Below are 13,262 nucleotides of genomic sequence, written 5' to 3' on the forward strand. Positions count from 1 at the left end.
ATTTTACCCTTATTTATTAAATTTTGAGAACAAAAATCTTTGATTAAAATAATAAGTAATTCTAAACTTCATTATAATTATTTCACCTTTACTCGAATGATTATTAAGACAAAAAATACTTTTCCACCACCCACAATCACCAAATGACACTACCTTTAGCCAAAATCGAACCACTCACATTGCCACTACCATTTGCCACCACTAATTGACTACTATCCATATCATAGCATGTAGACAACACCACCACTTTTTGCGTCATTGCTAACTGACTTCTCATTTGATAATTTGTTTTATCACATCTATCATCTCTTGTAACTATGTAATGTTTCGACTAGCAACAATGTCAAGTTGATATGAGAAGAAGGTTTCAAGGCTTTTGGTTGAAACCCAAGTCATATGGACCTCGTAACAATTGTCTCAAATACTTGGTGATGCACCCCATTGCCTAATATTTCTCCTCCCCCTATTATATAAACTTATTTGGTTTCCTGATTAATAAATGATTTAAATAGTCTTTTATTATCAATATAATATGGTAGATGATATATGGGTAAGAAGATCACCATCTTTATTTGTAAAAAATTACTGTTGTAATTTTAATTTCGTTACAATTTTACCCTAATTTATTAAATTTTTAGAATAAAAATATTATTGTATTTAATTAGAATAATAAGTAACCTTAACCCCACTATGATCATTTTATTCTAATTCAAATAATTATTAAGAAAAATTGTTTTTATTATAAATTAGAATTATACTTTCACCACCCACCATCACTTGTTGACACCATCACAAGCCAAAATTACATTACCCACATTGCCACCACCCGTTGATCACTATGCTTGCCATCACTTACAGACACCACCATTACCCTTTCCATCACCACATACAAACATGTCATTTAACAATTTATCTTGTTATTTTTGCCATCTCTTTGTAACTTTGCAATGCTTTGTCTAGCAACCATGTTAGATCAATCGGAGAAAAAGGTTTTAAGGGTTTTGATCTGTGTCATATGAACCTCACAATAGTTACCTCAAATGCTTTCCCTTCTTTGCCTATTATATCAACTTATTTGATTCTTCAATCAATAAAATATTCTAAGAATCTTTTTTTATCTAAGCAACGTAACATAATATACGAATAATTAGATGACAATTTTCGTTTGTAAAAAAATCACTAAATAATATTAATTTTGAATTTTATCTTTATTTATTAAGTTTTAGGATAAAAATACTGTTGTATTTAATTAAAATAATAAATAACCCTAAATTATATTATAACAATTTTACCTTTACTGAAATAATTATTAAGATAAATGCTCTTATTCTAAATTAAAATTATCCCTTCACCACCTATCACGGCCTGTTGACACCACTATTAACGAAAATCGCATCACCCATGCTATCACCATCACTTGACACCATCTGTCGACCACTACCCATGCCTTTACTTGCCAACACCACCACCACCGCTATTTTCGTCTCTAGCAAATGCTTGTCCTCTTTGTAATTTATCTTGTCATCTATGACATCTCTCGTAACACTATGATATTTTCTTTATTAGTTATGATTAGATAGAGCTGACAAAAAGGTTATAAGGGTTTTGGTTGCTAAACCCATGTTGTATAAATCTTGTAACAGACATCTCAAATACTTGATATTACACTTCACGCTTGCTACTTTTGATCTGCTATAGTTTTTTTTTGGATGTTTTTCACACTTTTATTTTATTTTAATAATATTTAATTAAAACAATATTTTATTATTAATTTATTATAATTATCAATTAAATATAATAAATATTCATCCTCATTGCATTATGAATCTTGTTTATAATTTATGATTTAAGGGAACATCAAACTAGGCATATCTTTAGAGTGAATTTGGTTTTTTTTTTTTATTACTAAAAGATAAATATACTTGTTATAAATTATTACTATATTTGATATAAATTAATAAATATAAATAATAATTATGCTAGGTTAGATGTAATAAAAAATATTAAATTGTTACTTTATTTAAATGTCTTTGATATAATTATTTCAAATTTTTTTTCATATTACTTATTATATTAATTAAAAATAAAGTATTTTTTAAATTAATAATTAAGAATATAATTATTACAAAATCAAGATTAATTTAGTAATATTTTAATATTTAAGAATAATTTTAAATTAAAAATAAAATAATATCTAATTATATAATAATATATATAAATACATATTTATTTATATATTTAAAATGTATAAATATTCAATAATTAATTTATTTAAACAGGATATTGTTTTTACCTCAAGTTAAGGCTTGAGTTAAAAATCAAACCCAATAAATACACGGCTTCCCTCTTCCTTTCCCGGCGCACTCTTCTTTCAAGTTTCTCTTCTCTCTCAAGCTTCCTGTCTCCGGACACAGACTCAAACTCAAAATTAAATCCAACTTACTCAGGAATATTCACCTTAAGTAGTACAATTACTTCAGTACGCCACAACCACTGAAGCCTTGGCGGCACTTTTTGCTGACGACAGAATGCCGGTGTTTTCCGCCTCCGGTAAGCAAGTGGTGCCGGTGGACTATGAGGCCGAGGTTTCTCAGAGACTTCTGGAAGCCACGCTCTCCGACGATCTGAAATCAGCAATGGAGTGCATCGCTGATCGGTTCGTCGATGTCAACTTTGTCGGTGCCGTTTGCTTGAAGACGAGGAAGACGGAGTTGGTGCTTCGCGAGGAATCGGCGAGCGAAGTTCGCGTCGAGTTTGAGGAGTTTAAAACTGACGTTACGGCTCTGTTCTTAGCTTCTCATAGTGGAAATGTCACTCTCCTCAAGAAACTCTTGGTATACGATCAGATCATTGGCTGACAAATTCAAATTTAAACCACTGTTTCATTTGCTTTGTCGTTTTGAACTATTTTTTCGCAGTTTTTGTGATACTTTTTTTTTCAAAAATTTTCGAACTTTTTGATAACATTTCGATCACTGCCAAAGCAAACTGAGATTTGAACACTTCCATTCACGGTTTTTTTTTTTTTTTCAAGTGAATTTTATATGTTTTCGTGCTTCAAGGATTATTGGATTTTGTTGAGTGTCTTCTGTTTGATATTTCTTTGCATTTTAATTTTTTATTTGTACATTTTAGTTATTTATGGAATTTGTATCCGAACCCCGTTGATCAGATCACTTCGGTAGAAGATTCCAAGTCGAGACTCTAAGCTCCAGTAATCCACATTGTTTGTTTTAAGTGAAATTAAAACTTTTGAACTGCATATTTTTTCTTCTGTTAAGTAAATTCCTTACTAGTGATAGAAGTTGAGGGAAATTTTTCTCCAGTTTTATTGTTGAGTAATGCATTTGCACTTTTCAATCTCTGGCTTTAAGAGTGGAGAACCTAAGGTTTCATGTAATCTTCCGTTGCGCGGGATTTACTTTCGACAATAAATCTCATTAGTCAGTATCTTAGCTTTAATGCTTTTCCTGTTCTGGCCCCATACCTGATTTGTATTCATTTAACAAAAGTAAAATAAAATTTTTTAGTGTTATTTTAGTTCCGTTTTAAAAGACTAGATACATAGTAGATAGGGATCCCTGCATAATCTTCATAAGTAGTATCTTTAATTAGGCGATAGAATTAAAGCATAATATATATTTTTATATTTGTAGAATGATGACTACTGCATTCAAAAGGCCCATGCTGAGTTGCCTGGTCATTGGTCAGCCCCTGCAGTACATAACAGTACACACATACATGAATCATGATTCATGCCCTTCATCGTTCTAGTTAATGAACCTTCATTTACTGTTTCATGAAAGTTCCATACTTACTTTGTCCACTACACCAATTTTGTCCTCTGTGTGGCATGAAAATCTATTCTCAGTGAAGACACCAAGATGCTTAGAACAGTAGTAAGATGGTTTATTTAGTTAACTTTATTAAGATTGTGCGCAAGAACATAAGGGTAATTTTCCATTTCTTTTTGAAAGAAGAGCGTAATGACTTCTTCTGGAGTCTTTTAACTGTTTTTGCAACTGTACTGAAGATTGGAACTGAAATGACAGAACGTTGGAGCTGATGTGAACCAGAAAGTCTTCAGGGGCTTTGCGACAACAGTAGCAGTGAGGGAGGGCCATCTTGAGATTCTGGAAATTTTGCTCAAAGCCGGAGCTTCTCAACCAGCTTGTGAAGAAGCTTTGATAGAAGCAAGCTGTCATGGTCGAGCAAAGCTTGCAGAGCTGCTCATGGGCTCCGATTTGATTCGGCCCCATGTTGCTGTCCATGCTCTTGTCGTGGCATGCTGTAGGGGATTTGTAGACGTTGTGGAGACTATCATGAAGGTAAATCTCCATCCTTGATAATTATGTAGGTTGTGTAGTAGCGACTTTCAGAAGAGTAAGACCCTAAATGAATAGCAAAAATTAGAGCAATCATTGCTCTGCTGTTATGTATTTCTGAATATGTCTTCCAGGGAATTATTTATCTCTTAAATCAGTTGCTATATGACTACATATTTGTTAATGACACAATTGTTCTTCATGGCAGTGTGGAGTTGATGTGAGTGCAACTGATCGATTTCTGCTGCAGTCATTCAAGCCTTCTCTTTACACTAATGTAGACTGCACTCCACTTGTTGCTGCTGTTGTTAGTAGGCAGGTCTCTGTTGTTCGTTTATTACTACAGGTAAGCTTCCATCTTCTACTTTCAGGCTTTCAGCATTAACTTTCCAAATGAAGATGGATCACAATAAAAGCCATGTTTGTAGGAGCCCACTTAGGGGAACTCCATCTGTTACTCCTCTAATGGCCAATGGATGGATCTGTACCTTTTGATACTGACTTATAGTGAACAATAGTTCTCATATTCCCTTATACTTGATTGGTTGATTTGTTCAACTAACTAAATATTGGATAGGAAAATTTTTTATCAAATTTGCTGATACATTTTTTTTCCTCTTACAACTGATAACTCTCTTTTGATTCCAAAATGAAGCAGGCTGGTGCACAAACAGATATTAAAGTAAGACTTGGTGCATGGTCATGGGACACCACTACAGGCGAAGAATTTCGAGTTGGTGCTGGACTAGCTGAACCCTATGCGATCACCTGGTGTGCAGTGGAATATTTTGAAGTTACTGGTTCAATTTTAAGCATGCTCCTGAAATACGTTGCCCCTGACTGTCCTCACTATGGAAGAACCCTCCTTCACCATGCAATCCTTTGTGGCAATGCAGGAGCGGTCAATGTCCTACTGAGCAGTGGTGCTGATGTGGAACGCCCTATAATAACAACTTGGAAAACTGGGTTCCGTCCTATACACATTGCTGCACGTCTTGGCTTGTCCACCATTCTTCAATCCCTGATTGATTTTGGTTGTAATCTGAACTCCAAGACAGAATCTGGTGACACTGCTCTGATCATCTGTGCGAAATATAAGCAAGAAGAGTGTCTCAAGGTTTTGGCCAAGGCTGGTGCTGATTTTGCATTAGTCAATGTTGCTGGTGAATCCACAAGTTCAATTGCTGGTTCAAAGTGGTGGGCCCTTGGTTTTCAACTAGCAGTTTTGGATGTGATTAAATCTGGAAAAATTCCAAAATCAAGTAACATATCTATCTTCTCTCCCCTGATGTTAGTGGCGCAAGCTGGTGATATTGAGGCCTTAAAAGCTCTTATTCGATGGGGTGAAGTTAATCTTGATTATCAGGATGATAATGGATTCTCTGCTGTCATGGTCGCTGCTTTGAAGGGTCATGTAGAAGTATTTCGTCTATTGGTATTTGCTGGGGCTGATGTTAAACTGGTCAACAAATCTGGCAAAACTGCAATTATGCTTTCTGAGTTGAACCAGAACCGTGACCTGTTTGAGAAGGTGATGCTTGAGTTTGCACTTGAAAAGGGAAACCGGTTTGCAGGAGGGTTCTATGCTTTACATTGTGCAGCACGCCGTGGGGATTTGGATGCAGTCAAGTTGTTGATGAGTAGAGGCTATGATGTTAATGTCCCTGACGGCAGTGGTTATACTCCACTCATGTTAGCAGCAAGAGAAGGCCATGGACCCATGTGTGAACTATTGATCAGTAGCGGGGCTATTTGTGATGTTAAGAATGCTAAAGGTGAAACGGCACTCTCACTCGCAAGAAATATTTCCGGCAAGAAAAATGTTGCAGAACGTGTCATCTTAGATGAGTTGGCTCGTCAGTTGGTGTTAAGCGGAGCCCCAGTACAAAAACACACCAAGGGAGGCAAAGGAACTCCACATGGTAAATATTTACGAATGTCGGGATCAGGTGTGCTGCAGTGGGGAAATTCAAGGCATAAAAATGTAATATGCCGAATTGCAGAATCGGGGCCAAGTCCTACATTTAAGAGGAATAGGCAGCATAAAGGCGGTGCGGATGAACCTGGAGTGTTTCGGATAGTGACCACCAAGAACAAGGAAGTGCATTTTGTGTGCAATGGCGGGGTAGAAATGGCTGAGCTGTGGGTAAGGGGAATAATTCTTGTGACAAGCGATGTGGTTTGTGGTAAATAGAGAAAGTGCTTCTGCGTTACTGATGTATAGAAGTTTGGAGTACTTCGCCTTGAAGTACTTGGAACTCCTAGTGATTCATTATAGAAGTTTTGATCCCTGTAATATCTCTCCTCCTCTCTCGTTTAAAAAAGAAAGGTAGGTTGGACACCGATGGCCACCTTCCAGTTTCTTCAGGGCTGCTGAAGAAATAGATGCTGCAACATTTTTAGAGTTGCTGCTTTCATCAAAACCTTTATTAAAAAATGAGCTAAGATCCGACGAGAAACAATTTTCGCATAGATATAAGCCTTAGAATAGTAATTTTGAATGCTATCAAAGACGAATGGAGCAAAATTTAGATTATAACTAATAGTTGATTGAAAAGAAGAGATTGAAAAAGAAACACATTGAATTCACCGCAGATAATGACCATGGGAAAAAGAAACACATCGATTGAGGGGCTGCTAAGTGAATTTCTGGTGTCAATAAAAGTCCCAATACACGACTCCAACAAAATTCTCAGAACACAATTTGCAGAAAAAAGACAGAATAGAAATGGTGGCAATGGAACAGTAAAACAAGTTTAATTTCCTCCACCCAAAACAAGACGACATTCAGAAGTGGTTGATACAGACTTCTTTTCCAGCACAGCAAAATCCAACAGCTCAATTTCAGAGAACCAAAATTTAAGCAAAGAGGCAGTAGAAATAGTTGAAGGGAAACAGAGATAATATTTCATTTACAAGTGCAAGTTCATCAGACTACAATATTCATAACAAACTCGAAAATGCAGCAAAATAATAGGAATACTCAAATCTGGTTATATTGAGAGGCCAGTGCAGTACTCTCCACAGATAAACAGAACAGAACTCCTCGATACAAATTTTTCTAGACAATTCTCTCTGCATCACGCCTCTCTACATTTACTTTTTTATACAAAATTTCATAACCTGCCACATGTCACCCATATGAGCTGCTGAAATTGAAGATTCTGGACTACTCTCTCATCTAGCTGTATTTCTCTTGTATTTCCCACCCTTGGTCCTGCCAGCATAAAGGTTTCTTCTATCAGTATCTGTTTCACATTGCATGCATACTCAGCCTTCCATTATTTCCTTCTCTTTTGCCTTGCACCTATCTGCTGCTTCTTTGACAAACTTCTTAGTCAACTCATCTACCTGCAAAAGGAAGAAACAGCAGAAAATATCAACACAACTCTTAGTATCTTTACCCATGATTAGCTAAAAAACAGACCTCTTTCTCCAGTCTCTTTACTTCATGTTTAAGAAAACTAGGACCTGTTTTCTTCATTGTATCCAATGCGTGTACAACCAAGAATATCAGCTTTGGCCCCCACCTACTATGCGCTATTACTCATACACATTTATTATTGGAGACATCAAACAGAAAGATCCCTTATGAAGGTTTTATAACTTCGTGATTCTAGATAATTTCTTCATACTGAATCTCCCTATATTTACACAATTATCAAATTTCTTGATAACAGACCTGAAAACCAGACAATAAATCACATGTGAAAAAACCTTTTGAAACTATACCTTCTGCCGAGCTCTTCTTAACATCTTCACAAGTCTTAGTTACCAGCTTACACATAACCTGGTACAGATCTCAAACAACCGGATAATGTAGCTCTTACCTAGTACAAAATGCAGAAGAGGATACTTATATAAATGATAAGAAGAGTCTATTTATACAAGCAGACCTGTATGTGCTCTTTAGTCAATCGGATCAATACAATCCACAAAAGAAGAAAACCAGTAATCAACATTCTTATGGACCTCTTTAGACTCTACCTTGGAGAAAGAAACAAAAGGTTTTTATAGAAACGAAGTAACATATAACATCTAAGACTGAAACGACAGCTAAATGGTTCAATGGCATGTTCACACCACTGGTTTCTACAATGATGTGATCAAGCATACCTGAGAACAAAATTTCACAAAAGTAAATGTCAACATATCAGACCTTTAAATATCACCTGTTAAATCAAAACGATATGTTCTATAATAATGTACCTGGAAATGCCCTTCCTGTTGTTGGTTTGGTTAATTCTCGTGACAAGGTAACTATTGCTGCGTCCATCCGTGAGACAGCAGCCCAATATCCACAACTTCAACCGTACTCCCAGAAACAGAATTATCCTGTAGAAACATAAACAAAAGGAAAAAGTCCATGCACACATGTTCATAAACCGCCATTTGAGAACTACTTTCATGTGCAAATTGCAAATCGTACAAACATATATTAATCACACTGGTCATGAACTTAAGGTTTAGAGGATAAACTCAATTAAACCTCAGTCCGAAGCTACATGAGATGGCTGGAGTCTTTTGTTCACTTCCTACCCACAGGGCCATATTTCTGTTACTTGATTATACACTAAAATATATATATATATATATATATATATATATATATATATATATATATATATATTATATATATATATATAAAACTTGTTCTTGTTCGGGGTTGTGTTGCATAGTAAAGTGTTGTATACAAAAAATGGGTTTTTGTGTTAATTAAAATAAAATGGTGTTACACGTATAATTTTATATATAAATAATACATTATTAATATTATTGTTAGTATAAATAATTTGGGGTTAGGGCCCATTACTCTGGGCCATGGTTAATTGGGTTGTCCTACACTACCAACTTTGGAATTTTCTTTACAACTGCTACTCCCTTTTTGACATTCGTCCTCCTTCGTCTTTAGCTGCTTCTTTGCTAGAGACTGAGTTGCCATCAGCGTAGCATCTATCTCTGATGGAGTTCGCTTCCTTTTAGCGTGAACACTTCATTTTTTTCCCTCTCTCGATTCCATCGAGTGTGTCTCTTTCTCGGTTCCATCATCTTCTTCACCAAAATTGGGCAAGTCCTGTGTGCCTTCCCTAACCAGCGTTAGGACAACCTTTTCCTTTATCAACATTTGTCTGCTTCGATCAATTTCTTTGCGTGTGATTCTTTATTTTTACACGTTTTCTGTCATCATGATTTCTCCACCAGGATAGACACACAATGGGATTTTCGGTAGTTTTCTCACTGAGAAACCACATCGGAGGGGGGAAGACAACCTGTCAATGGTAGGATTGACTAGACACCGGAGAGAATAACCGGAAAAAACAGTTATCAAAAAAAAGAAATGAATTTTTAAGGTATAATGTAATATTTTACATTTTGAAGGGACGGCTGTTACTTGAAAATATAAAAACTCAATAAATCCTAAATGGTGAAAGAATAATTTTTTAAAATTAAATTTAAAAAATTATTAATTTTTAAAAATAAAAATAAAAATAAAAATAAGAATAAATTATTTTTTAAAATAAAATTTTAAAATAATATCTTTATTTTTTATATTAATAAGTATTTAAATTTTAGAAATTAATAAATAAAAATTCGAAAAAAAAAAGAGTAAATTTTGAATCAGAATAAGTCCTTTGGCCTTGTGATAATTGTACAGTGACTACTTTGTAATTCAAAATTTCCAAACTACCGTACAATTTGGGTTTATTTACTACTACGGCTTCTATCCATCCTACTCATTTTTTTGTTAGAAAATCTGCAGGGGAATTAAAATTTTTATCACTATTTTAATTCATGTATACAAAAATATTATCTATCTTAAATCTTAAATAAATATACCACAACAGTAATTAAATTTTCTAAAATATCCCTCTTTAATCTTTCATACAGATATTCTCTCTTTTCTTCTCTGTAACTTTTTTCTCTCTTCTTCCTCTTCTTTCAAAGTGATAAAGGAATCACTCTCTTTTCTTTCTCATCTTCAAAAACACAAGTAAGAAGGAAAAAACTGAATTCTTCAGATTAAGAATTCTTCAAAGTAAAGATAAAAAAAAAAAATAACCCATAAAAACTCAATCATATCTATTTTATAATATGAAAGAAATGACGATCGAAGAAGATCATTTAATAGGATTTAACTAAAAAAAAATTGATATTTAAATATTTAATTGAAAAAAAATTAACATTTAACTGAAGAAAAATAAAAAAAGGTTGGCGTAAGTTAACTGGGGAAATGCCAACCCTTGACTTTGACGCCAATCTTTGTTTCATTAATATTATAATATTAATATTATATAATATTAAAATATAATACTGTAGCCTTTTTACGAGCATGATCCCCACCCCTTTATAAAATATATTATATTAAAATATAATACTGTAGCATTTTTAACCGCCATGACCCCATTCCTTTATAAAATAAAAATACAAGGATTGGCATGACTTGCCACCCTTTATAAAATAAAATAAAATGAAGGGTCGACGTCCTTGCAAACCAACCCTTTATAAAATTAAAAAGGGTTGGCGTTAACGTCAACGTCAACCTTTTATTTTAATTTTTAAAAGTTATAGTATTATACAAATTTTTTTTAAAAAGTGCTTCTAAATGAAATAATATCTTGAGACTATAGTATTATATTATAATATAATATAGGGAAATTATCAAAAATGTCTAAAATACCCCTCCATTAAGCAAAAATATCCAAATTCACTATTTTCAAGCAAAAATACCAAAATTCCCTATTTCTAAGCAAAAATGCCCACAGCTTTTTCTAAAATACCAAAATTACCCTTCTCCTCATATATATAAGCCCCCTCACTCTCACTCTCACTCTCATTACATACATTTTTTATATCACTTAAATACTTACTTTCACTCTCATTTTTATTTAATATTAATTACTATGGGTTTATTCAGAAAGAAGAAATTCGTATTTCTGAATTCGAATCGAAAAAATTAATTCGTGAAAATTATATTGAAAATAATATGTTATGAATAAATAGATATATTGAAATACCCTAAAATGTCAATAATAAAAAAATTACTCGAAAATCTAAAAAACAGATCTAAATTTATAAAACTACACATTCAAATAGCTTATGAACGATAAAACCGAAAAATCGATCAAAAATTTTGTAATTACATAGTAAAATGTGTCTAAAAAAACACGTCATAATTAGAAATATCAAATTTGAAAATTACATATGAAAAAAGTCTAGTCCGGTCACAAACAAACTCAAAATCATAAAAATCGAAAATCCTAAATTTGATAAAATAATAAAACTGCATAATACACATTAAAACCATTTTATTTTGGCCTCCAAATTCGGTGCAACCAGTAAAGCTAGTTGTCTTTATAGAGCTCGAAACGAGCTTCGCGTTGATATATTACAGGCTTCGTAACTCCTCCCGGATCAAAAATTATGACTGTTCAAAATCTGTCTTATATAAACCCTATAGTTTCAAAAAAGTTAATTTCTACCAAACCCACAGTTTTCACGGCCTGCCACTGTTCAATATAAAATTTCACATGGACCCCCGTAGATCTCCCCCTGTTCCCCCTCCCCTTAAAATTTGAAAACGTTAAATTTCCCCCAATCCCATGGCAGCGTCGTCAACAGCCCACTATCACGTGGTAAATTTTTAAAAAGCCCACAGTGGATTGAGGATTCTCCACAACTTCCTAATATTTTGAAAACACTAATTAAGCCCCCCTAACCCACTGTCGACAGTGGGAAACACTGTTCCCACTGTCGGACTGCCGAATGTTTCGGAAGGGATTTCTGGCCAAAAATTCGTTGTTTCGGCCTCCAATTTCAGCACAAATCAAATCTACGTAGACTATAACACAAAACTCCTTAACCTATTCAACGAAATCAACCAAGAATCAAAATATTTTAAGCATTGTTCAAAATCGAAACCCTAAAGTTTTAAACCATAAAATCTCACTCAAATCTCAATAATATGAACAATAACTTGATTCAAATAAGATGACGGAAGATATACTAATGTTCTGTGCAATTTTCCATTGTTGGAAACCATGAAAATCGTCGAAAATCTTGCCAACAGTGGGATGACCGTGGGATAGGGGAAATTTTCAAATTTTCCACTGTCATTAAACAGTGAATTGCCCAAAAATCACCATGGGGACTGAGGAAATTTGCTATGTTTATATATGAGCAGTTTCGACATTTTACAAAAGTTGAGTATTTTTACTTGAATCTGAATTTTTTAAGTAATTTTCTTAAACCCCCTTACTTTTACCAATTTTTTATAATTTCCCTATAATATATTATAATATTATATTAATATGTTTTTTTTTCAGTTAAATGTCAAATTTTTTTTTAAAAATTAAATCCTTAAATATCAATTTTTTATTTTATTTTTAGTTAAATACTACTAAATGATCATCTTCGATCGTCATTTCTTTCAGGATATAAAGTGAATATGATTGAGTTTTTATGAGTTACTTTTTTTTTTTTAAATCTTTGTTTTGAAGAATTTTTAATCTGAAGAATTTTTAATCTAAAGAATTCAATTTTTTCCTTCCTTCTTTTATTTTTGAAGATGAGGAAGAAGAGAGATGATCTCTCTGGATGATTTCTTTATCACTTTGAAAGAAGAGGAAGAAGAAAGAAAAAAGTTACAGAGAAGAAGAGAGAAAATACCTGTATGAAAGATTAAAGAAAAATATTTTGAGAAAGTTGATTACTGTTATGGTATATTTGTTTAAGTTTTATGATAGGGGATATTTTTGTATACACGGATTAAAATAAAGGTAAAAATTTCAATTTCTCAAATCTTGAAGTGGCACGTGTAAAAAATTACTGTGCTAATAGGACATTTACTCTGGTGCAACGACACAAGGTAGCGACATCTGTGCAGCAGCGGTCAATTTGTCATCTGTACTGTAGTCCGTAAAATCTCTCCAATTATCC

General features: G+C 33.5%; 1 protein-coding gene and 1 long non-coding RNA gene across 3 annotated transcripts; one reads left to right on the forward strand and one right to left on the reverse strand.

Moving 5' to 3' along the window:
• The first annotated feature begins 2,375 nt into the window (after window positions 1–2,375).
• On the forward strand, window positions 2,376–6,692 carry LOC123223008 (ankyrin-3-like). Of its 2 annotated transcripts, none has more exons than XM_044646055.1 (4): window positions 2,376–2,834; window positions 4,053–4,328; window positions 4,534–4,671; window positions 4,981–6,692. In XM_044646055.1, exons 1-4 carry the CDS (start codon window positions 2,529–2,531, stop codon window positions 6,517–6,519), a joined length of 2,259 nt encoding a protein of 752 aa, XP_044501990.1. In that variant the 5' UTR covers window positions 2,376–2,528; the 3' UTR covers window positions 6,520–6,692. The 2 variants fall into 2 exon arrangements, with proteins under 2 accessions (XP_044501990.1, XP_044501992.1); XM_044646057.1 differs by having other exon boundaries at window positions 4,984–6,692.
• Window positions 6,693–7,209: 517 nt separating this feature from the next.
• Window positions 7,210–8,875, reverse strand: LOC123224519. Its single transcript, XR_006503986.1, has 3 exons — window positions 8,535–8,875; window positions 7,753–8,155; window positions 7,210–7,676 (listed from the first exon to the last, which is right to left on the reverse strand). It is a non-coding gene; the product is annotated as an uncharacterized LOC123224519 (long non-coding RNA).
• Between the last annotated feature and the right edge of the window lie 4,387 nt (window positions 8,876–13,262).

This window comes from Mangifera indica, chromosome 8, assembly GCF_011075055.1.
Source record: "Mangifera indica cultivar Alphonso chromosome 8, CATAS_Mindica_2.1, whole genome shotgun sequence".
NCBI lineage: Eukaryota > Viridiplantae > Streptophyta > Magnoliopsida > Sapindales > Anacardiaceae > Mangifera > Mangifera indica.